This window comes from Oncorhynchus nerka, linkage group LG4, assembly GCF_034236695.1.
Source record: "Oncorhynchus nerka isolate Pitt River linkage group LG4, Oner_Uvic_2.0, whole genome shotgun sequence".
NCBI classification, from domain to species: Eukaryota; Metazoa; Chordata; class Actinopteri; order Salmoniformes; family Salmonidae; genus Oncorhynchus; species Oncorhynchus nerka.
In genome coordinates, this window is record NC_088399.1 from 95,947,596 (window position 1) to 95,974,286 (window position 26,691).

Consider the following 26,691-nt stretch of genomic DNA (forward strand, 5'->3'; position numbering starts at 1 on the left):
CTATTTCTGCATGTCACACTGTAGCAGTAGGACGATGGAGGGATCACTCTTGGCTGCCTCTTTGAACTCCTCCAGCGTGATCTCATCGTTGTGATCTTTATCCATCTTGGAGAAGATCTTATCCACGCGCTGCTGGGGAGTCAGCCCGTCCTCGTTCATACGCATCATTATCACAGTGCCAACCATCTTGTAGATCGCCTAGGAAACAGAGAGAGAGAGAGAGAGAGAGGAGGTGGTCAGTAAAGAATGGATTGGGGGCTGGAGAGAAACACAGTGATTTATCAGACAGATGCACACAATTACCACACGTGGATGCACACACACATGCAGACAGGCACACGCGAACACACACAGACCTCTATGATCTCCAGCATCTCCATGCGTGTGATCTTGCCGTCTCCGTCTAAGTCATACATGTTGAAGGCCCAGTTGAGTTTCTGCTCAAAGCTCCCCCTAGAGGTGATGGAGAGAACTGGCAAACATAAACATGCAGAGGTATGCGTGTGTGTGTGTGTGTGTGTGTGTGTGTGTGTGTGTGTGTGTGTGTGTGTGTGCGTGCGTGCGTGTGTCTGTGTGTGTGTGTGTGTGTGTGTGTGTGTGTGTGTGTGTGTGTGTGTGTGTGTGTGTGTGTGTGTGTGTGCGTCTGTGTCTGTGTGTGTGTCTGTGTGTGCGTGCATACGTGCGTGCGTGTGTGCGTGTGTCTGTGTATGTGTGTGTGTCTGTGTGTGTGTGTGTGTGTGTGTGTGTGTGTGTGTGTGTGTGCGTGCGTGCGTCTGTGTGTGTGTGTGCGTGCGTGTGTCTGTGTCTGTGTGTGTGTGTCTGTGTGTGTGTGTATATCTGTGTGTGTGTGTGTGTGTGTGTGTGTGCGTGCGTACGTGCGTGCGTGTGTGTCTGTGTATGTGTGTGTGTCTGTGTGTGTGTGTGTGTGTGTGTGTGTGTGTGTGTGTGTGTGTGTGTGTGCGTGCGCGCGTGCGTGCGTCTGTGTGTTTGTGTGCGCACCGTCAAACCTGACATCACCTGTGTTATGAAGCGTACCTCGAGGTGATTGACAGGGCGCAGATAAACTCCCGGAAGTCGATGGTCCCGTCCCCGTTCTTATCGAAGGTCCGGAAGGCGTGCTGGGCGAACTTAGACGCGTCGCCGTACGGAAAGAACTGCATGATAAAAAACAGATTAAGAAATGTAATGTAATTTAATGTAATGTAAAAACGTAGGTCACTGGAGGGCTTTTTAATATATCAGTGGGGTTTTCTGAGGACATGAATGACTGTGTCCCAAAATGGCATCCTGTCAGAGGTAGGGCACTACATAGGTAATAGAATGTCACTTGGGACGCATCCCATGATGATGTTGCACATTTTAAATCCCTCTACTCCCAACGAGTTTCTGGTTTAGGAATCTCATGGTACTGTACTCAGTCCTTCCTCTTTTTCCTCCCTCCCCCTCTCCCCTCTTCTCCCCCTATTTAATGCTACTTCCTCTTCAACCAACCCCCCCTCCCTCCCTCCCTCCCTCCCTCCCTTGAATGAGTAGGTGTGTAAAACCTTTTGACTGGTATTTCATTTCTGAGCCTTATGACGGCCAGCTTCATTTGCATCGACACTGCTGTCTTCCTCATGTTTGTCACACCCCAACAACAACCTCCAGAGGCAACAGCAAAGTCTAGAATCAATACTATTCATCAACAGCTCTCCTGCATTCCCTAACGACACAAATGAATACGTCTGTCTAACGACACACATCTGTGGAGCCAATTCAACAAATACTTGTCGTCCCTTTAAAATGGAGGGAACCATGTAAGAAAAGCTTCAATAATTTCTAAACGGTTCATCCGATATGTATGAAAATACCCTCAAATTAAAGCTGACAGTCTCTGCACTTCAACCCTCGTTGTCATTGTATCGTTTTCAAACTCAATAGTGCTAGATTACAGAACCAAAATAACAACAACAACAACAAAAAAACGGTCACTGTCCAATAAATTATTCTGTTTTATTAAGTACATGTTCTATTACCCTCCAACACTACCAGCCCCCTCTGCCACTTGGAGCAAACCAGTGAACAACAAGGCCTAGGCCTGTATTTCCAGTCTATACATACTTTATACATTTTAGGGACACAGTCAATTTTACAATCATTTTATTTAGCTTCTTTTTACTCTTGTCCTTCCTCTATCCTCTAACCATATTTTATTTTATATTTATTTTATTTTATACCATCCGGTTTGATTTCTGTTTGCCACTTCTTTCAACCTTTTTTTTATATATTTCACGGACACAGTATGTTTTACATTAGTGATCTTGATGTTATTAGGTGTTATTAGTCCCACCCTTCATCTCCCCTCAACCCCTCCCCTCTATCTCTAAACACCATCCAGTCCCACCCTTCATCTCCCCTCAACCCCTCCCCTCTATCTCTAAACACCATCCAGTCCCAGCTCCCCTCAACCCCTCCCCTCTATCTCTTAACACCATCCAGTCCCACCCTGCACCATCCAGTCCCACCATGCAGCTCCATTCAACCCCTCAACCCCCTCTATCTCTTAACACCATCCAGTCCCACCCTGCAGCTCCCCTCAAACCCTCCCCTCTATCTGTAAACACCATCCAGTCCCACCCTGCAGCTCCCTCAAACCCTCCCCTCTATCTCTAAACACCATCCAGTCCCACCCTGCAGCTCCCCTCAAACCCTCCCCTCTATCTCTAAACACCATCCAGTCCCACCCTGCAGCTCCCCTCAAACCCTCCCCTCTATCTCATAACACCATCCAGTCCCACCCTGCAGCTCCCCTCAACCCCTCCCCTCTATCTCATAACACCATCCAGTCCCACCCTGCAGCTCCCCTCAACCCCTCCCCTCTATCTGTAAACACCATCCAGTCCCAGCTCCCTCAACCCCTCCCCTCTATCTCATAACACCATCCAGTCCCACCCTGCAGCTCCCCTCAAACCCTCCCCTCTATCTGTAAACACCATCCAGTCCCACCCTGCAACTCCCCTCAAACCCTCCCCTCTATCTGTAAACACCATCCAGTCCCACCCTGCAACTCCCCTCAACCCCTCCCCTCTATCTCTTAACACCATCCAGTCCCAGCTCCCCTCAACCCCTCCCCTCTATCTCTTAACACCATCCAGTCCCACCCTGCAGCTCCCCTCAAACCCTCCCCTCTATCTGTAAACACCATCCAGTCCCACCCTGCAACTCCCCTCAACCCCTCCCCTCTATCTCTTAACACCATCCATATTTGATTTCTATTTGCCATATATTTTTCAACTGTGCTGTGATGCTTCACATTAAGTACTGAACCTTTCTATTCTCATAGCTTCTACAGATTGGACTGTGCTGTGATGCTTCACATTAAGTACTGAACCTTTCTATTCTCATAGCTTCTACAGATTGGACTGTGCTGTGATGCTTCACCATTAAGTACTGAACCTTTCTATTCTCATAGCTTCTACAGATTGGACTGTGCTGTGATGCTTCACATTAAGTACTGAACCTTTCTATTCTCATCTTCTACAGATTGGACTGTGCTGTGATGCTTCACATTAAGTACTGAACCTTTCTATTCTCATAGCTTCTACAGATTGGACTGTGCTGTGATGCTTCACATTAAGTACTGAACCTTTCTATTCTCATAGCTTCTACAGATTGGACTGTGCTGTGATGCTTCACATTAAGTACTGAACCTTTCTATTCTCATAGCTTCTACAGATTGGACTGTGCTGTGATGCTTCACATTAAGTACTGAACCTTTCTATTCTCATAGCTTCTACAGATTGGACTGTGCTGTGATGCTTCACATTAAGTACTGAACCTTTCTATTCTCATAGCTTCTACAGATTGGACTGTGCTGTGATGCTTCTGAACCTTTCTATTCTCATAGTACAGATTGAACCATTAAGTACTGAATTCTCATAGCTTCTACAGATTGGACTGTGCTGTGATGCTTCACATTAAGTACTGAACCTTTCTATTCTCATAGCTTCTACAGATTGGACTGTGCTGTGATGCTTCACATTAAGTACTGAACCTTTCTATTCTCATAGCTTCTACAGATTGGACTGTGCTGTGATGCTTCACATTAAGTACTGAACCTTTCTATTCTCATAGCTTCTACAGATTGGACTGTGCTGTGATGCTTCACATTAAGTACTGAACCTTTCTATTCTCATAGCTTCTACAGATTGGACTGTGCTGTGATGCTTCACATTAAGTACTGAACCTTTCTATTCTCATAGCTTCTACAGATTGGACTGTGCTGTGATGCTTCACATTAAGTACTGAACCTTTCTATTCTCATAGCTTCTACAGATTGGACTGTGCTGTGATGCTTCACATTAAGTACTGAACCTTTCTATTCTCATAGCTTCTACAGATTGGACTGTGCTGTGATGCTTCACATTAAGTACTGAACCTTTCTATTCTCATAGCTTCTACAGATTGGACTGTGCTGTGATGCTTCACATTAAGTACTGAACCTTTCTATTCTCATAGCTTCTACAGATTGGACTGTGCTGTGATGCTTCACATTAAGTACTGAACCTTTCTATTCTCATAGCTTCTACAGATTGGACTGTGCTGTGATGCTTCACATTAAGTACTGAACCTTTCTATTCTCATAGCTTCTACAGATTGGACTGTGCTGTGATGCTTCACATTAAGTACTGAACCTTTCTATTCTCATAGCTTCTACAGATTGGACTGTGCTGTGATGCTTCACATTAAGTACTGAACCTTTCTATTCTCATAGCTTCTACAGATTGTAAATTGAAAAATATATATATTTTTAGCTAAAAGTATTATTATATAATTGATCTATTGACTATGACTTTTCAGATCACCCAGAATTGCTATCTGCAGGGTTAGCTCTGGGTAAATGTTGAAATTCTTCAGCCATTCCTGGACCTGTGACCAAAAACAAGCTACATATGGACAATACCAAAACAACTGATCTAATGATTCTGTCTCCTCGTAGCAAAACCTGCAGAGCTGGGAAGGTTGTATCTCCCATATGTATAGCATTCTATTGGTTGACAGAATTCTGTATAATAATTTAAAGTTTTGAATCTGCCGTCGTTTTAAGTATCAGCTCTTAAACCATGTGCCATGGAATCGGTACACTGAAAATCTCTACACAACTATTTTGAAAGACCAATGATGGTCTCTAATGCAAGGCTGACAGACAAGTTCCTTACATTTTCCCGTTTCCACTTTCCTCCTCCATTTTTGCAGTAATGCTGCAATTAGTTGGTTGTAATTTTGGGTAGAGCAGACATTTCCATATGTCTGTGTTAGATGCATGTGTGACATAACTCCAGCAGTCCTATTTATGATATAATTTACAAATATGATACCTTTTTTTATATAGAAAAAAAGGGTGTTTCAGTTCCAAATAAAATTGTATACATATATATTTTTTAAATGTTTCTCTAGGTCTAGGCAAGACCATAAGGAAATATGTCAACTATGATATGGCTACTAAGTGGCGCAGCAGTCTAAGGCTCTTCATCTCAGTGCGAGAGGTGTCACGACAGTCCCTGGTTCAAGTCTAGGCTGTATCACATCTGGCCGTGATTGGTAGTCCCATAGGGCGGTGCACAATTGGCCCAGCGTCGTCCAGGTAGAGCGTCAACGTAAATAAGAATTTGTTCTTAACTGAATTGCCTAGTTAAATAAAGGTTTGAACTCAATTATTATTATTTTTTTAAGAGTTCATCAAGGTGATTTATCTAGAAATAGAAAGGCATTTTCCATGGTAGATCTTATCTATTTTTGCTAACTTTCTATAAAAATGTATTGGAGTGAAATCATGTATGTCTTTCGGGATACCGAGTATATCCACATCACCATCAGACTATTTTATTGGTAAACTACCTGGTAATGTAAAAGTTGTATTTTCTTTAGTGATCCAATACGTAATATGGTGCAGTTATCATAATTTGGTTTTGATCCAGAGAGGAAAGAAAAATGATCTAGATCCTCTAAGAGTCTGTAGAGGGATACTAATTGTGGTTTTAAAAGAAAACATGAATCATAAGTGTACAATGACACCTTTGGTTTTAAACCATGAATTTCTAGCCCCTTCAAATTATTGTTGGATCAGATTTTTATAGCTGACTTTCAATGGCCATAATAAATAGATATGCCTATAGTGGACAACCTTGTTTTACTCCTCTTGACAGTTTACATCTTTATTTAAAGATAAGCCATTATTTACTATTTTACACCTAGGGTTACTACATTATAAATTATTTTATAAATTATTTTAACAAATGTTTACAAGGCATTCTCCTAAATTTAAATAATCCAGGGATGTATATGTATATTTAAACTCCAGTCGTACTTTTTCAAATGTCTTTTCAAAGTCAGCTATGAGTACCAGGCCTGGTTTCCCAGATTTTTCATAGCGTTCTATTGTTTCTAGTACTTGCCTTATATTATCTCCAATGTATCTTCTATGTAAAAAAAACTGTCTGATTAGAATGACTAACGTCCGACCATACCTTTTAAATTACATGCGCTCTACATTTTTTGCTAGAATTTTTCCATCACAACACTGAAGTGTAAGTAGCTTCCAATTTTTTAAATGGACTGGATCTTTATATTTCCCACTTGTATCCTGTTTCAGTAATAATAAAATCATACCTTCTCGTTGAGTGTCTGATAATCTACCATTTACATAGAAGTGGTTAAAACATGCTAATAACACTCCTCTGAGTATATAAACCAACGTTTGGTATTCTTCCACCATCCAGCCCTGGAGTTTTCCCAGTAATTGAAAGTCTTTAATTGCATCATACTTATTTTTTATGTATATATATATTTAGCCTAAGTGATATATATATATGTGTATATATATATATATGTATATATAGTATCAGTGATATAGTGGTATTATATATATATTTGCAAATTTGCAAATAAATTCATTAAAAATCCTACAATGTGATTTTCTGGATTTTTTTTCCTCATTTTGTCTGTCATAGTTGAAGTGTACCTATGATGAAAATTACAGGCCTCTCATCTGTTTAAGTGGGAGAACTTGCACAATTGGTGGCTGACCAAATACTTTTTTGCCCCACTGTATGTTTAAAGTACTTCCTCTTGCTTCCTCTTTCAAAATATAATTTGGGGAATCATTTCTAACAAGTTTCAGTAAATTATTTTTGGTGGCATTTCTATGTTGAAGATGAAAAAATAATTTGATGCATTTTTCCTCATATTCCATCCACTTTACCATTGTTGAATACGTTCCTCCATTTCTTTTTGTTTCCACTAACTTATTTTGAGCCTCTATGGTACAGTTTTATTGCTCTCTATCTGTTCTGTCCTTCTATTACATCTATTACCTGTAACGGCGTTCTTCGTTTGTAGAAAGAAGAGAGTCGGACCGAAATGCAGCGTGTAGGTTACTCATGTGCTTTAATAAAGGAAATAGCGATACATGAAATAACTGTGAGAATACAAAAACAACAAACGGAACGTGAAACTATACAGCCTATCTGGTGAATACACAAAGACAGGTACAACCACCCACGAAATACAAAGCGAAAGTCAGGCTGTCTAAATACGGTTCTCAATCAGAGACAACGACAAGCACCTGACTCTGATTGAGAACCGCCTCAGGCAGCCAAGCATAACTAGACACACCCCTAAACAGCCGCGATCCCAACTATACAAACCCCAATACGAAAACAACATATAAACCCATGTCACACCCTGGCCTACGCAAACATATAACAAAAACACAAAATACAATGACCAAGGCGTGACATTACCTTGTTAGTATGGACATTTGACCTAAATTGTTTTTGTTTTAGAGATGAGTACTGAATTGCATGGCCTCTAAAGGCACATTTAAAAGTGTCCCGTACAACGTCGCGACGTTACCTGAACGCCCATCTTCGGTCCGCTAACCGTTAGCTGTCTTATCGGCTGCTATCTGAATAGGTCCATCGGACAATTTTCTTGAGTCACTATAACTATATCTATTTTGCCAATTGGATTGGTCTCCTCTACCACACGGAACCCCACTAATCTACCGACGGAAACGCACAAGGTGGCTAAAAACAGACCTCCATCCTCTGCCAGCTTGCTACCCATGGCCCAGCTAGCTGTCTGAATCGCCGTGACCCCAACCAACCTCACTACTTATGATCACTCAACTAAGCATGCCTCTCCTTAATGTCAATATGCCTTGTTCATTGCTGTTCTGGATAGTGTTTATTGGCTTATTTCACTGTAGAGCCTCTAGCCCTGCTCATTATACCTTATCCAACCTTTCACCCACACATGCGATGCAACCACCACCCACACATGCAATGACATCACCTGGTTTCAATGAGGTTTCTAGAGACAAAATCTCTCTCATCATCACTCAATGCCTAGGCTTACCTCCACTGTATTCACATCCTACCATACCTTTGTCTGTACATTATACCTTGAAGCTATTTTATCGCCCCCAGAAACCTGCTCCTTTTACTCTCTGTTCCAAACGTACTTGACGACCAATTCTCATAGCTTTTAGCCATACCCTTATCCTACTCCACCTCTATTCCTCTGGTGATGTAGAGGGGAATCCAGGCCCTGCAGTGCCTAGCTCCACTCCTATTCCCCAGGTGCTTTCTTTTGATGACTTCTGTAACTGCAATTGCCTTGGTTTCATGCATGTTAACATTAGAAGCCTACTCCCTAAGTTTGTTTTATTCACTGTTTTAGCACATTCTGCCAACCCAGATGTCCTAGCCGTGTCTGAATCCTGGCTTAGGAACACCACCAAAAACTCTGAAATCTCCATCCCTAACTACAACATTTTCAGACAAGATAGAATGACCAAAAGGGGGCGGTGTTGCAATCTAATGCAGAGATAGCCTGCAGAGTTCTGTCCTGCTATCCAGGTCTGTACCCAAACAATTTAAACTTCTACTACTCTGGACGGTTCTGACTTAGAATATGTGGACAACTACAAATACCTAGGTGTCTGGTTAGACTGTAAACTCTCCTTCCAAACTCACATTAAACATCTTCAATCCAAAGTTAAATTTAGAATCGGCTTCCTATTTCGCAACAAAGCATCCTTCACTCATGCTGCCAAACATACCCTCGTAAAACTGATTACCCTACCGATCCTCGACTTCGGCGATGTCATCTACAAAATAGCCTCCAACACCCTACTCAATAAATTGGATGCAGTCTATCACAGTGCCATCCGTTTTGTCAACAAAGCCCCATATACTACCCAACACTGCGACCTGTACGCTCTCGTTGGCTGGCCCTCGCTTCATACTCGTCGCCAAACCCACTGGCTCCAGGTCATCTACAAGACCCTGCTAGGTAAAGTCCCCCCTTATCTCAGCTCGCTGGTCACCATAGCAGCATCCACCTGTAGCACGCACTCCAGCAGGTATATAGCTCTGGTCACCCCCAAAACCAATTCCTCCTTTGGCCGTCTCTCCTTCCAGGTCTCTGCTGCCAATGACTGGAACGAACTACAAAAATCTCTGAAACTGGAAACACTTATCTCCCTCACTAGCTTTAAGCACCAGCTGTCAGAGCAGCTCACAGATTACTGCACCTGTACATTGCCCATCTATAATTTAGCCGAAACAACTACCCCTACTGTATTTATTTATTTATTTTGCTCCTTTGCACCCCATAATTTTTTTCTACTTTGCACATTCTTCCACTGCAAATCTACCATTCCAGTTTTTTACTTGCTATATTGTATTTACTTTGCCACCGTGGCCTTTTTTTTTGCCTTTACCTCCCTTCTCACCTCATTTGCTCACATTGTATATAGACTTATTTTTCTACTATATTATTGACTATATGTTTGTTTTACTCCATGTGTAACTCTGTGTTGTTGTATGTGTTGAACTGTTTTGCTTTATCTTGTCCAGGTCGCAGTTGTAAACGAGAACTTGTTCTCAACTAGCCTACCTGGTTAAATAGAGGTCAAATAAAAAATAAAATAAAATAAAATAAGGGGATCTGCTGTACCTCTGTTATGTCTGAAAAAGTAAGTTAGAAAACAAGTTATCATCCAATAGGCTTTAATTCCATGTCAAATACCCTCGCTCACGTGGAAATTCAGTAATAATAATTTATTTGCCAATTATCTGATGGTCCGAACACATTCTATCCCCTATCAAAACTTTTTACAACTTTTGGTGCAAACTAGAATGACATAAGAAAGAAGTCAAGACGACGATCTCACTAGGTCAGGGTATTAAACCTCCTCCATGTATATCTCACTAGGTCAGGATATTAAACCTCCATGTATATCTCACTAGGTCAGGATATTAAACCTCCTCCATGTATATCTCACTAGGTCAGGATATTAAACCTCCTCCATGTATATCTCACTAGGTATTAAACCTCCTGTATATCTCCATGTAATATCTCCACTAGGTCATGTATATTAAACCTCCTCCATGTATATCTCACTAGGTCAGGATATTAAACCTCCTCCATGTATATCTCACTAGGTCAGGATATTAAACCTCCATGTATATCTCACTAGGTCAGGATATTAAACCTCCTCCATGTATATCTCACTAGGTCAGGATATTAAACCTCCTCCATGTATATCTCACTAGGTCAGGATATTAAACCTCCTCCATGTATATCTCACTAGGTCAGGATATTAAACCTCCTCCATGTATATCTCACTAGGTCAGGATATTAAACCTCCATGTATATCTCACTAGGTCAGGATATTAAACCTCCTCCATGTATATCTCACTAGGTCAGGATATTAACCTCCTCCATGTATATCTCACTAGGTCAGGATATTAAACCTAGGTCAGGATATTCCTCCATGTATATCTCACTAGGTCAGGATATTAAACCTCCATGTATATCTCACTAGGTCAGGATATTAAACCTCCTCCATGTATATCTCACTAGGTCAGGATATTAAACCTCCATGTATATCTCACTAGATCAGGGTATTACACCTCCTCCATGTATATCTCACTAGGTCAGGATATTAAACCTCCTCCATGTATATCTCACTAGGTCAGGATATTAAACCTCCTCCATGTATATCTCACTAGGTCAGGGTATTAAACCTCCTCCATGTATATCTCACTAGGTCAGGATATTAAACCTCCTCCATGTATATCTCACTAGGTCAGGATATTAAACCTCCTCCATGTATATCTCACTAGGTCAGGATATTAAACCTCCTCCATGTATATCTCACTAGGTCAGGATATTAAACCTCCATGTATATCTCACTAGGTCAGGATATTAAACCTCCTCCATGTATATCTCACTAGGTCAGGATATTAAACCTCCTCCATGTATATCTCACTAGGTCAGGGTATTTAAGTCTCCATATATCCACTAGTTCCATTATATCCATGACATTCATGATTTCCTTAAGAGCATGAGGGTGGTAGTTTGTAGTGTGATTTCCTTAAGAGCATGAGGGTGGTAGTTTGTAGTGTGATTTCCTTAAGAGACATGAGGGTGGTAGTTTGTAGTGTGATTTCCTTAAGAGCATGAGGGTGGTAGTTTGTAGTGTGATTTCCTTAAGAGACATGAGGGTGGTAGTTTGTAGTGTGATTTCCTTAAGAGACATGAGGGTGGTAGTTTGTAGTGTGATTTCCTTAAGAGACATGAGGGTGGTAGTTTGTAGTGTGATTTCCTTAAGAGCACGAGGGTGGTAGTTTGTAGTGTGATTTCCTTAAGAGACATGATTTCCTTAAGAGACATGAGGGTGGTAGTTTGTAGTGTGATTTCCTTAAGAGACATGAGGGTGGTAGTTTGTAGTGTGATTTCCTTAAGAGCACGAGGGTGGTAGTTTGTAGTGTGATTTCCTTAAGAGCACGAGGGTGGTAGTTTGTAGTGTGATTTCCTTTCCGGTTTGCAGTTAATTATTCAATAACAATAACCCCAATGCACATAAGGGGGAGAAAAATGTATTTGTTATAAAATAAAAAATAACAGTTATTATGCTGGAAAGTAGATAGCAGATGTTAATTATTCCCTGTCTTCAGTGATTCTCCACAGAACAGAGGAACAGGATGTAATGTATAACACAACCCTAGCCTGTGGTTGACCAATTAGAATTCCTTGCAATAAAACCTGGGCCAATGGCCAAATAACAAGAATCCTGTTTCAGGCTCAATGTATAAACAATTTAGACGAATGACAACTTGACATGTAGCTATGAGTCCCTGGCTGAAATTCCTCCCATGTCTCTGACCCATTAATCATTCATTCCCTGTTACAGGAAAACCACTATTTCCATTGATTGTTAATTCCCTCTTGACCTTAAGTCCTCTGCGTTGTGTCTTAAAAATATTCTTAAAGTCCATTGAGGTATTTAAAACAGTATTAAAATCTCCCACCATAATAATAGAGTCTTTTATTATTTTATTATTATTGCATTTAATATAAATATTTTCTAGAAAGTGCGGATCATCATTACTTGGTCCGTAAAGGTTTATGTGCCCTATCTGTTTGTACAATAACATATTTCAAATCATCCATCTATCTTTAGGATCTATATGGACAATTTGCACATTCAGATCAAAATCATCCATTTTGAATTTCTTTGCACATGAAATATATTTCACCCCCCGGTCCATTTTCCACACACCATCTAAAATTGTTGAATGAGTTTTCTGTAAACCATAGATATTATATTCTTTTTTCTTTGAGCCAGATAAATATTGTTGCTCTTTTCTTACTATCTGCTAAGCCATTACACTTATAACTGGCTATACTTATTTCACAATTTATCATAATGATGAGATGCAAGTTTCAAATCGATTTATCTTAATATATGTTTGTAAATGTACCATTCATTTAAAAGGTACCATAGTCATGCTCTCCACTATTCCACCCGCTAAAGCCCATCCAAAGTCGAGTTGCCATCCCAGTGACCGACAGACCGCCCCAGTCCCCTCCGGATCCCAGGGCCCCCCAAGAGACCAGGACCCCCCCGAGAGACCAGGACCCCCCCGAGAGACCAGGACCCCCCGAGAGACCAGGACCCCCCGAGAGACCAGGACCCATCCTTGGAAAAGAGCACACAGTGCCACCCACAGAACAAACAGTCAGACCTTTGATTGTTAGCAGACTAGATGTCTATAATGTGTGAAGTTAGCATAGCAGACTAGATGTCTATAATGTGGGGATGTTAGCATAGCAGACTAGATGTCTATAATGTGGGGATGTTAGCATAGCAGACTAGATGTCTATAATGTGGGAAGTTAGCATAGCAGACTAGATGTCTATAATGTGGGAAGTTAGCATGGCAGACTAGATGTCTATAATGTGGGAAGTTAGCATAGCAGACTAGATGTCTATAATGTGTGAAGTTAGCATAGCAGACAAGATGTCTATAATGTGGGAAGTTAGCATAGCAGACTAAATGTTTGCTTCCGGGTTGGAGCGAGCGGTCGCATCTGCACTCGGTCCGCAGGTAGTATTACATTTCATTACATTTCATTATAGTACAACGGTTTGATTTGTCTAATCTTAGCAATTTCTTCTTAGCTAGCTACACAGCCGTCTTTGTATCATAGATAATTGCGTAATTATCGTATTTCGTCGTCCTAACGCAGTCTACACTGCCCTGCAGCTAGCCAGCTAGCTAACGTCCACCGTTAGCTAGTCCACCGTCTACCGATTAGCAGCACAACTATTACACTCAACTGAACGACTTGATTAGTGTAGTGTTAGCTAGCTACATAGTTGTCTTTGCTGTCTTCGTACCCAAGATAATTGTGTAGTTTAGAGTGTGTAGTTTTATGTCGTCCTTAACATAGGAGACTCTGCTAGCTAGCCAACAGCTAGCCAACGTCTACCGAACAGAACTTCTGCACTCAACAATCCGTCGTATTTCGCTTCGCTCCACAGGTAGTATCACATTTTTCATTTCATTTCATTACAGTACAACGGCTTGATTTGTTTGATCGTAGCTAGCTACATAGCTAGCTACATAGCCGTCTTTGTATCAAAGATAATTGTGTAGTCTAGAGCGATTTCCTAGGTTAGCCAGCCAGCTATTGTCGTTCTTTTAACGCAACGTAACGTAATCAACACTGCTAGCTAGCCAGCTAGCCCCGAATAGCAGCACAGTAGAAACTATTACACTCAACGGAACGACTTGATTAGTGTAGTGTCAACAACCCAGCCAATGCCAACTAGCCTACTTAGTCAACAACGCAGCCTCTGCCAGCTAGCCTACTTCAGCAGTACTGTATCATTTAATCATTTTAGTCAATAAGATTCTTGCTACGTAAGCTTAACTCTCTGAACACTCGTGACGTGTAGTCCACTTGTCATTCCAATCTCCTTTGCATTAGCGTAGCCTCTTGTGTAGCCTGTCAACTATGTGTCTGTCTATCCCTGTTCTCTCCTCTCTGCACAGACCATACAAACGCTCCACACCGCGTGGCCGCGGCCACCCTAATCTGGTGGTCCCAGCGCACGACCCACGTGGAGTTCCAGGTCTCCGGTAGCCTCTGGAACTGCCGATCTGCGGCCAACAAGGCAGAGTTCATCTCCGCCTATGTCTCCCTCCAGTCCCTCGACTTCTTGGCACTGACGGAAACATGGATCACCACAGACAACACTGCTACTCCTACTGCTCTCTCTTCGTCTGCCCACGTGTTCTCGCACACCCCGAGAGCTTCTGGTCAGCGGGGTGGTGGCACCGGGATCCTCATCTCTCCCAAGTGGTCATTCTCTCTTTCTCCCCTTACCCATCTGTCTATCGCCTCCTTTGAATTCCATGCTGTCACAGTTACCAGCCCTTTCAAGCTTAACATCCTTATCATTTATCGCCCTCCAGGTTCCTCGGAGAGTTCATCAATGAGCTTGATGCCTTGATAAGCTCCTTTCCTGAGGACGGCTCACACCTCTCACAGTTCTGGGCGACTTTAACCTCCCCACGCCTACCTTTGACTCATTCCTCTCTGCCTCCTTCTTTCCACTCCTCTCCTCTTTTGACCTCACCCTCTCACCTTCCCCCTACTCACAAGGCAGGAAATACGCTCGACCTCATCTTTACTAGATGCTGTTCTTCCACTAACCTCGTTGCAACTCCCCTCCAAGTCTCCGACCACTACCTTGTATCCTTTTCCCTCTCTCTCTCATCCAACACTTCCCACACTGCCCCTACTCGGATGGTATCGCGCCGTCCCAACCTTCGCTCTCTCTCCCCCGCTACTCTCTCCTCTTCCATCCTATCATCTCTTCCCTCTGCTCAAACCTTCTCCAACCTATCTCCAGAATTCTGCCTCCTCAACCCTCCTCTCCTCCCTTTCTGCATCCTTTGACTCTCTATGTCCCCTATCCTCCAGGCCGGCTCGGTCCTCCCCTCCCGCTCCGTGGCTCGACGACTCATTGCGAGCTCACAGAACAGGGCTCCGGGCAGCCGAGCGGAAATGGAGGAAAACTCGCCTCCCTGCGGACCTGACATCCTTTCACTCCCTCCTCTCTACATTTTCCTCTTCTCTCTCTGCTGCTAAAGCCACTTTCTACCACTCTAAATTCCAAGCATCTGCCTCTAACCCTAGGAAGCTCTTTGCAACCTTCTCCTCCCTCCTGAATCCTCCTCCCCCTCCCCCCCCCCCCTCCTCCCTCTCTGCAGATGACTTCGTCAACCATTTTGAAAAGAAGGTCGACGACATCCGATCCTCGTTTGCTAGGTCAAACGACACCGCTGGTTCTACTCACACTGCCCTACCCTGTGCTCTGACCTCTTTCTCCCCTCTCTCTCCAGATGAAATCTCGCGTCTTGTGACGGCCGGCCGCCCTACAACCTGCCCGCTTGACCCTATCCCCTCCTCTCTTCTCCAGACCATTTCCGGAGACCTCCTCCCTTACCTCACCTCGCTCATCAACTCATCCCTGACCGCTGGCTACGTCCCTTCCGTCTTCAAGAGAGCGAGAGTTGCACCCCCTTCTGAAAAAACCTACACTCGATCCCTCCGATGTCAACAACTACAGACCAGTATCCCTTCTTTCTTTTCTCTCCAAAACTCTTGAACGTGCCGTCCTTGGCCAGCTCTCCCGCTATCTCTCTCAGAATGACCTTCTTGATCCAAATCAGTCAGGTTTCAAGACTAGTCATTCAACTGAGACTGCTCTTCTCTGTATCACGGAGGCGCTCCGCACTGCTAAAGCTAACTCTCTCTCCTCTGCTCTCATCCTTCTAGACCTATCGGCTGCCTTCGATACTGTGAACCATCAGATCCTCCTCTCCACCCTCTCCGAGTTGGGCATCTCCGGCGCGGCCCACGCTTGGATTGCGTCCTACCTGACAGGTCGCTCCTACCAGGTGGCGTGGCGAGAATCCGTCTCCACACCACGTGCTCTCACCACTGGTGTCCCCCAGGGCTCTGTTCTAGGCCCTCTCCTATTCTCGCTATACACCAAGTCACTTGGCTCTGTCATAACCTCACATGGTCTCTCCTATCATTGCTATGCAGACGACACACAATTAATCTTCTCCTTTCCCCTTCTGATGACCAGGTGGCGAATCGCATCTCTGCATGTCTGGCAGACATATCCGTGTGGATGACGGATCACCACCTCAAGCTGAACCTCGGCAAGACGGAGCTGCTCTTCCTCCCGGGAAGGACTGCCCGTTCCATGATCTCGCCATCACGGTTGACAACTCCATTGTGTCCTCCTCCCAGAGCGCTAAGAACCTTGGCGTGATCCTGGACAACACCCTGTTGTTCTCAACTAACATCAAGGCGGTGGCCCGTTCCTGTAGGTTCATGCTCTACAACATCCGCAGAGTACGACCCTGCCTCACACAGGAAGCGGCGCAGGTCCTAATCCAGGCACTTGTCATCTCCCGTCTGGATTACTGCAACTCGCTGTTGGCTGGGCTCCCTGCCTGTGCCATTAAACCCCTACAACTCATCCAGAACGCCGCAGCCCGTCTGGTGTTCAACCTTCCCAAGTTCTCTCACGTCACCCCGCTCCTCCGCTCCCTCCACTGGCTTCCAGTTGAAGCTCGCATCCGCTACAAGACCATGGTGCTTGCCTACGGAGCTGTGAGGGGAACGGCACCTCAGTACCTCCAGGCTCTGATCAGGCCCTACACCCAAACAAGGGCACTGCGTTCATCCACCTCTGGCCTGCTCGCCTCCCTACCACTGAGGAAGTACAGTTCCCGCTCAGCCCAGTCAAAACTGTTCGCTGCTCTGGCCCCCCAATGGTGGAACAAACTCCCTCACGACGCCAGGACAGCGGAGTCAATCACCACCTTCCGGAGACACCTGAAACCCCACCTCTTTAAGGAATACCTAGGATAGGATAAAGTAATCCCTCTCACCCCCCCTCCCCCTGAAAAGATTTAGATGCACTACTGTTCCACTGGAGGTCATAAGGTGAATGCACCAATTTGTAAGTCGCTCTGGATAAGAGCGTCTGCTAAATGACTTAAATGTAATGTTAAATGTAGATGTCTATAATGTGGGAAGTTAGCATAGCAGACTAGATGTCTATAATGTGGGAAGTTAGCATAGTAGACTAGATGTCTATAATGTGGGAAGTTAGCATAGCAGACTAGATGTCTATAATGTGGGAAGTTAGCATAGCAGACTAGATGTCTATAATGTGGGGATGTTAGCATAGCAGACTAGATGTCTATAATGTGGGAAGTTAGCATAGCAGACTAGATGTCTACAATGTGGGAAGTTAGCATAGCAGACTAGATGTCTATAATATGGGAAGTTAGCATAGCAGACTAGATGTCTATAATGTGGGAAGTTAGCATAGCAGACTAGATGTCTATAATGTGGGATGTTAGCATAGCAGACTAGATGTCTATAATGTGGGGATGTTAGCATAGCAGACTAGATGTCTATAATATGGGAAGTTAGCATAGCAGACTAGATGTCTATAATGTGGGGATGTTAGCATAGCAGACTAGATGTCTATAATGTGGGAAGTTAGCATAGCAGACTAGATGTCTATAATGTGGGGATGTTAGCATAGCAGACTAGATGTCTATAATGTGGGATGTTAGCATAGCAGACTAGATGTCTATAATGTGGGATGTTAGCATAGCAGACTAGATGTCTATAATGTGGGAAGTTAGCATAGCAGACTAGATGTCTATAATGTGGGGATGTTAGCATAGCAGACTAGATGTCTATAATGTGGGGATGTTAGCATAGCAGACTAGATGTCTATAATGTGGGATGTTAGCATCCTTGGAAAAGAGCACACAGTGCCACCCACAGAACAGAAGCAGATCATTGGCTAAAAGTATTTCCAATGCTCTCACCTCAACTTGCTTTATACATAGCCATTAAAATATATATATTTAAATATCGTATATATTTTAATTTATATCATTAATAATTAATATGCGTAATAATGTTGGCATTTGGTGCAATGGATTGCTACCTATAACCAGGAATTATATTACATCTTTGTTCGCGATAGCTTGCTCCTATCTATTATTTTAGCAAACAATTATTGTGATTCCTCCTATATTGTCCCTAACATCCTTACCCCCTTAGCCAGCCTGCCAACTTAGTAGAGTCTGCCATAAGCACAGTCAGTGTAGTCAGCTCAGCTATCCCCATTGAGACTGTGTCTGTGCCTGGATCTAGGTTGGGCAAAACGAAACATGTTGGTGTTCGCCTTAGCAATCTCACTGGACTAAAGACCTCCTCCATTCTTGTCGTTATTGTAAAAAAATGTGATATCTCACATCTCAAAATAGGGCTGTGAAGGTGAATGGAAAGGCACTGGAGCGACGAACCACCCTTGCTGTCTCTGCCTAGCCAGTTCCCCTCTCTCCACTGGGATTCTCTGCCTGGCCAGTTCCCCTCTCTCCACTGGGATTCTCTGCCTAGCCAGTTCCCCTCTCCCCACTGGGATTCTCTGCCTAGCCAGTTCCCCTCTCTCCACTGGGATTCTCTGCCTAGCCAGTTCCCCTCTCTCCACTGGGATTCTCTGCCTGGCCAGTTCCCCTCTCTCCACTGGGATTCTCTGCCTAGCCAGTTCCCCTCTCTCCACTGGGATTCTCTGCCTGGCCAGTTCCCCTCTCTCCACTGGGATTCTCTGCCTAGCCAGTTCCCCTCTCTCCACTGGGATTCTCTGCCTTTATTAACCCTATTACAGGGGCTGAGTCACTGGCTTACTTGTGCTCTTCCATGCCATTGCTAGGAGAGGTGCATCACTTGAGTGGGTTGAGTCACTGACGTGGTCTTCCTGTCTGGGTTGGCTCCCACCCTTGGGTTCGTGCCGTGGGAGAGATCTTCGTGGGCTATACTCAGCCTTCTCTCAGGGTAGTAAGTTGGTGGTTGAAGATATCCCTCTAGTGGTGTGTAGGCTGTGCTATTGGCAAAGTGGGTGGGGTTATGTCCTGCCTGTTTGGCCCTGTCTGGGGGTATCATCGGATGCTGCCACAGTGTCACCTGACCCCTCCTGTCTCAGGCTCCAGTATTTATGCTGCAGTAGTTTACGTGTCGGGGGGCTAGGGTCAGCCTGTTATATATGGAGTATTTCTCCTGTCTTATCCGGTGTCCTGTGTGAATTTAAGTATGCAAACTCTAATTCTCTCTCTTTCTCTCTCTCTTTCTCTCTCTTTCTCTTTCTCTGTCTTTCTCTTCCGTCGGAGGACCTGAGCCCTAGGACCGTATCTCAGGACTATCTGGCCTGATGACTCCTTGCTGTTCCCAGTCCACCTGGCCGTGCTGCTGCTCCAGTTTCAACTGTTCTGCCTGCTATGGAACCCTGACCTGTTCACCGGACGTGCTACCTGTCCCGGACCTGCTGTTTTCGACTCTCTCTTACGCACCTACTGTATCTAACTCTAAATGATCTGCTCTGAAAAGCCAACTGATATTTACTCCTGAGGGGCTGACCTGTTGCACATTCGACAACCACTGTGATTATTATTATTTGACCCTGCTGGTTAACCAATGAACGTTTGAACATCTTGGCCATGTTCTGTTATAATCTCCACCCGGCACAGCCAGAAGAGGACTGGCCACACGTCATAGCCTGGTTCCTCTCTAGGTTTCTTCCTAGGTTTTGGCCTTTCTAGGGAGTTTTTCCTAGCCACCGTGCTTCTACATCTGCATTGCTTGCTGTTTTGGGGTTTTAGGCTGGGTTTCTGTACAGCACTTTGTGACATCGGCTGATGTAAAAAGGGCTTTATAAATACATTTGGTTGATATAGAGCAATTGGTTCTATTACTTATTGAAACATTTTGAGCCAGATTCTGGAACTGGAATTTCGATTTGAATGTTCCTTTTAATGGCATTTAGCTTCTTGCTTTGTCCCTCAGCTCACATGCGGGGATCATCCATTCACCTACTCTGCCTCTCACAAAGACACATTGGTTGGAACCAAAATGTTCAAATTTGGACTCAGACCAGGACAGATTATAGAAAAAGGAAACGCCTGACATTCCAGATATACTATAGATGGATGTGACTACTAGTATCAGTCTTGGATATGGTGCATCAGGGATGGGGCAAGATACAAGTTTGGCATAGACAGCAAACGACGTCTGGAAGCCAGCAGACAGTGAGTCAGGAGTCTGAGTGCCTCAGTCACCCTCTCTGTCTCCCTCTCTCTCTGTCTGCCTCTCTCTCTGTAACACTACCTGTGTTACTGACATTTAGTCCTAGATACGTGCTTTTTAATAGAACTGTGTCCAAACATAATTATATTTGTCTTCCTGATTTCCCGAACCTCTTTTGTAATGTTGTTATATTAGTTGTTGTTGTTTTTTTAGGTTAACTGTCAGAGCCCAGGTCTGACAGAACCTGTGCAGATGATCGAGATGCTTCTGTAACCCCTCCTTAGTGGGAGACAGCAGCACCAGGTCATCTGCTTACAGCAGACACTCGATTTCAGTGTTGTGTAGGGTGAGACCAGGTGCTGCAGTTCCTTCTGATGTTTTTGATAATTCATTAATGCACATGTTAAATAGTGTTGGACTTATTGGGCAGCCCTGTTCCCCTCTGTTTGCTTATTGTCAATTTTAACCGCAGATTTGATTTTAGTGTACATTGATTTAATAACATCATATGATTTCCCTCCAATACCACGTTCTATTAGTTTATAATAAAAAAAAGACCTTCAGCTGTGTTGCAAGGCTGCTGTCCTGCTCTGTCCTCACCTTGGTTAGGAGCTCCTCTAAGGTGTGGATGTCTGGTTGCTCTTTGCTCACACTCTCCCTCAGCAGGACAACCTCCCCCTCCAGTCTGGTGAACTAATCCCTCATGGCAGCCATGGTGGTGAGGAGGGCCACCTCCTCCTCCAGTCTGGTGATTCATCCCTCATGGCAGCCATGGTGGTGAGGAGGGCCACCTCCTCCTCCAGTCTGGTGAACTCATCCCTCATGGCAGCCATGAAGGTGAGGAGGGCCTGAGCCTGCTCAGCACTGGGGGTGTCGCTCTCCTCCTGGGGCATGGCCTCCACTATGGTGGGAAGAGAGGTGCTGGATGTACCTTCTGAGGGGGAGTGGGGACATGATGCCTGTGGGCTACTGATGCTGCTGCTCTAATTCTGCTGCATCGTTGCCACGGAAACCGGTTTTGGTATGTCTGCTGTTGATGCTAGCTAGGTCTAATTTAGCACAAAAAAACAGCAAAAAATTGTAAAAAATCTTCACACACAAAAAAAAAACTGAAGATATTATTAACGTTGGAGTCCGTGTTACGTTTTTGGTTTACTCACTCAATTTGGATTTGTTATATGTAGTTATATGTAGTTATATTAACTCCTCTTGCTAGGTTTGTTCTAGCTCAATGTTTCTGGCTAGCTTGTTAGCCTGCTAGCTGGTTCTTGTTGTGTAGCTAGAGAGAATTAATTAGAGGCGCAAAGTTACTTTTTTTCTATTTTGTGATTGAAAAGATTGTTGATATTAATTATGTCATAATTTAGTTGTTGTTCATAATTTCTTGTCTTGAATCATTTTTACATTTGAGTGTCAATCAAAAAAATTAAAATAATCAGGAGCTCACGTTGAGCAGCATGTCTGTAGCTCTCTCTTTCTCTCTCTCCCTTTCCTCCTCTCTCTCTCTCTCTCCCTCCCTGTCTCCTTCTCCTCCTCTCACCCACTCTCTCTCCCCTCACATTAGCATAGGGTGACCAGACGTCCCCGTTTTCTCCGGGGACAGTCTTCGTTTTTTGTGGCCTGTCCCCGGCTGGAGCTGTCCCGGATTTTTAACTGTGCGTTAAAAACAGACCGCAAAGTGAAATATTTTACTTGGCAAGAAATATCTGGCAGCAGAATCTACCGGTCTCAATCGCGTTGTGCTTGTTTTGTCCAGCAGAGGGGGCTGCTTGCTACAGCAGCTTCATTCACTCTTCTTCTTCTACTAACTACTTGCTCGCGATAGTTTTAGAGAAAACTGCTGTGCAAGTATCAAGTAAATCTATAACATCGCCACAAACGTCTTTTCAGGCCAAGTTACAATCGTTTGAGATACTAGCTAGTGATGTTATAATGTCCCAATCCAAAATGATTATAGAATTCATTTTGGATTGGATATGCTTAATATGAGTCTGGACGGAGAGTTTACAGTCTAACCAGACACCTAGGTATTTGTAGATGTCCACATATTCTAAGTCAGAACCGTCCAGAGTAGTGATGCTGGACGGGCGGGCAGGTGCAGGCAGTGATCGGTTGAATAGCATGCATTTAGTTTTACTTGCATTTAACAGCAGTTGGACGCCACGGAAGGAGAGTTGTATGACATTGAAGCTCTTCTGGAGGTTAGTTAACACAGTGTCCAAAAGAGGGGCCAGAAGTATACAGAATGGTGTCGTCTGCGTAGAGGTGGATCAGAGAATCACCATCAGCAAGAGAAACATCATTGATGTATACAGAGTAGAGAGTCGGCCCGAGGATTGAACCCTGTGGCACCCCCATAAAGACTGCCAGACGTCTGGACAACATGCCCTCCGATTTGACACACTGAACTCTGTCTGAGAAGTACTTGGTAAAACAGGCGAGGCAATCATCTGCCGTTGAGAATGTGGTGATTGACAGAGTTGAAAGCCTTGGCCAGGTCGATGAATACGGCTGCACAGTAATGTCTCTTATCGATGGCGGTTATGATGTCGTTTAGAACCTTGAGCGTGGCTGAGGTGCACCCGTGGCCAGCTCTGAAACCAGATTGCAGAGCGGAGAAGGTATGGTGGGATTTGAAATGGTCGGTAATCTGTTTGTTAACAGGGTAGGATAGATATAGGTCTGTAGCATTTTGCGTCTAGAGTGTCACCCCCTTTGAAGAGGGGGATGACCGCGGCAGCTTTCCAATCTTTGGGAATTTCAGACAATATGAAAGAGAGGTTGAACAGGCTAGTAATAGTCGTTGTACAGTTTCGGCAGATAGTTTTAGAAAGAAAGGGTCCAGATTGTCTAGCCCGGCTGATTTGTAGGGGTCCAGATTTTGCAGCTCTTTCAGAACATCAGCTATCTGGATGTGGGAGAAGGAGAAATGGTGAGGGCTTTGGCGGATTGCTGTGGAAGGTGCCGGGCAGTTGGCCGGGGTAGGGGTAACCAGGTGGAAAACATGGCCAGCCGTAGAGAAACGCTTCTTGAAATTCACAATTATGTTGGATTTATCGGTGGTGACAGTGTTTCCTAGCCTCAGAGCAGTGGGCAGCTGGGAGGACGCACAGAAGATCCAAAAGAATAAAGATATTACAAATGTCATATTATGTATAAATACAGTGTTGTAACGATGTGCAAATCGTTAAAGTACAAAAGGGAAAATAAATCAAAATAAATATGTTCTTCACTGGTTGCCCATTTCCTGTGGCAACAGGTCACAAATCTTGCTGCTGCACACTGTGGAATTTCACCCAGTAGATATGGGAGTTTATCAAAATCGGGTTTGTTTTCAAATTCTTTGTGGATCTGGGTAATCTGAGGGAGATATGTTTGTCTAATATGGTCAAACATTTGGCAGGAGGGTAGGAAGTGCAGCTCAGTTTCCAGCTCATTTGTGGGCTGTGTGCACATAGCCTGTCTTCTCTTGTGAGCCATATCTGCCTACGGCGGCCTTTCTCAATAGCAAGGCTATGCTCAATTAGTCTGTACATAGTCAAAGCTTTCCTTAAGTTTGGGTTAGTCACAGTGGTCAGGTATTCTGCCACTGTGTACTCTCTGGTTAGGGCCAAATAGCATTCTAGTTGGCTCTGTTTTTTTGGTAATTATTTCCAATGTGTCAAGTAATTATCTTTTTACTTTCTCCTGATTTGGTTTGGTCTAATTGTGTTGCTATCCTGGGGCTCTGTTCACAAACACAAACACACCCCACAGAGCCCCAGGATAGCAACACAATTAGACCCAACCAAATCAGGAGAGAGTAAAAAGAGAACCAGCTTGCTTAGGGGACTCTTCTCCAGGTTCATCTCTCTGTGGGGTGTGTTTGTGTTTGTGAACAGAGCCCCAGGACCAGCTTGCTTAGGGGACTCTTCTCCAGGTTCATCTCTCTGTAGGTGATGGCTTTGTTATGGAAGGTTTGGGAATTGCTTCTTTTTAGGTGTTAACAGCTCTTTTCTGGATTTTTGATAATTAGCGGGTATCAGGCTATTTCTGCTCTGTATGCATTATTTGGTGTTTTACGCTGTCCACAGAGGATATTTGTCTAGATGGAATTTGTATTTGACGTCCTGGCGACTGGACCTTTTTTGGAACACCATTATTTTGGTCTTACTGAGATGTACTGTCAGGGCCCAGGTCTGACAGAATCTGTGCAGAAGATCTAGGTGCTGCTGTAGACCCTCCTTGGTTGGTGACAGAAGCACCAGATCATCAGCAAACAGCAGACATTTGACTTCAGATTATATTAGTTTATTATATTATTATCTCTCTCTCCCTCCCAACATATTGTTGTTGAAACTCCTCTAGATTCTGTATACCAGTGGGCCAGTCTTTGAATCTCCCTCTCTCTCTCTCTCTTTCTCTGTCTCTCTCTCTCTCTCTCTCTCTCTCCCTCTCTCTCTCTCTCTCTCTCTCTCTCTCCTCTCTCTCTCTCTCTCTCTCTCTCTCTCTCTCTCTCTCTCTCTCTCTCTCTCACTCTCTCTCACCTTGACATATAGCTGTTGGAACTCCTCTAGATTCTGTATACCAATGGGCCAGTCTTTGAATCTCCCTCTCTCTCTCTCTCTCTCTCTCTCTCTTTCTCTGTCTCTCTTTCTCTGTCTCTCTCTCTCTCTCTCTCTCTCTCTCTCTCTCTCTCTCTCTTTCTCTGTCTCTCTCTCTCTCTCTCTCTCTCTCTCTCTCTCTCTCTCTCTCTCTCTCTCTCTCTCTCTCTCTCTCTCTCTCTCTCTCTCTCTCTCTCTCTCACTCTCTCTCACCTTGACATATAGCTGTTGGAACTCCTCTAGGTTCAGTATACCAGAAGGACAGTCTTTGAGGAAGCCTTTGTACCACTGCTTGAGCTCAGCCTCGTTGAACTCAGTACTCTTGGTGAGGTCATCCAGAACCTCTGGTGCCAGCTTACTGTTTCCTTTCCCCATCACAAAGTCTCCTCTCTGGAGAAATAAACAAGAGACACAAGGAATCACACGATGATGGGAACAATAAACTGATAATTGTTGGGAATGCACACAATCAGTTGATTGATCAATAAATCAATCAATAAATTAAGCCAATGATTCAACCATCTCTGGAATACACACAAGCAATCAAATCACAAATCAAATATTCAATCAAGTAGGAAATGCACACAATCATAAAATCAGATTAAGTCAAAGGAATATAATGAATATTGGGAGGCAGGCATGTACGCAAAAAGTGCTGTTCCTGTGTAGAGCAGCGGCCCCCAGATAGGGCTCGTACTGTGTAGAGCAGCGGCCCCAGATAGGGCTCGTACTGTGTAGAGCAAATGCCCCCAGATAGGGCTCATACTGTGTAGAGCAGCGGCCCCCAGATAGGGCTCGTACTGTGTAGAGCAGCGGCCCCCAGATAGGGCTCGTACTGTGTAGAGCACATGCCCCCAGATAGGGATCGTATTGTGTAGAGCAAATGCCCCCAGATAGGGCTCGTACTGTGTAGAGCGGCGGCCCCCAGATAGGGCTCGTACTGTGTAGAGCAAATGCCCCCAGATAGGGCTCGTACTGTGTAGAGCAAATGCCCCCAGATAGGGCTCGTACTGTGTAGAGCAGCGGCCCCCAGATAGGGCTCGTACTGTGTAGAGCAGATGCCCCCAGATAGGGTTCGTACTGTGTAGAGTACCTACCCCCAGATAGGACTCGTACTGTGTAGAGCAGATGCCCCCACATAGGACTCGTACTGTGTAGAGCAGATGCCCCCAGATAGGGCTCGTACTGTGTAGAGCAGCGGCCCCCAGATAGGGGTCATACTGTGTAGAGCAAATGCCCCCAGATAGGGCTCGTACTGTGTAGAGCAAATGCCCCCAGATAGGGCTCGTACTGTGTAGAGCAGCGGCCCCCAGATAGGGCTCGTACTGTGTAGAGCACCTACCCCCAGATAGGGCTCTTACTGTGTAGAGCAGCGGCCCCCAGATAGGGCTCGTACTGTGTAGAGCAAATGCCCCCAGATAGAGTTCGTACTGTGTAGAGCAGCGGCCCCCAGATAGGGCTCTTACTGTGTAGAGCACCTGTCTCCAGTCTCGAACCGTGGCGTGACCATGGACAATACCCTGTCATCTTCTGCAAAAATCAAAGCAGTGAGCCTCTCCTGCAGGGTCATACTCTACAAC

At 44.4% G+C, this 26,691-nt stretch overlaps 1 protein-coding gene across 1 annotated transcript; it reads right to left on the minus strand.

The window, feature by feature from the left end:
- On the minus strand, positions 1-25,492 carry hpcal4 (hippocalcin like 4). The gene is made up of 4 exons (XM_065018054.1): positions 25,325-25,492; positions 1,036-1,154; positions 357-453; positions 1-198 (listed from the first exon to the last, which is right to left on the minus strand). The coding sequence occupies exons 1-4, from the start codon at positions 25,484-25,486 to the stop codon at positions 1-3; spliced, it is 576 nt and encodes a 191-aa protein (XP_064874126.1). The 5' UTR covers positions 25,487-25,492.
- Between the last annotated feature and the right edge of the window lie 1,199 nt (positions 25,493-26,691).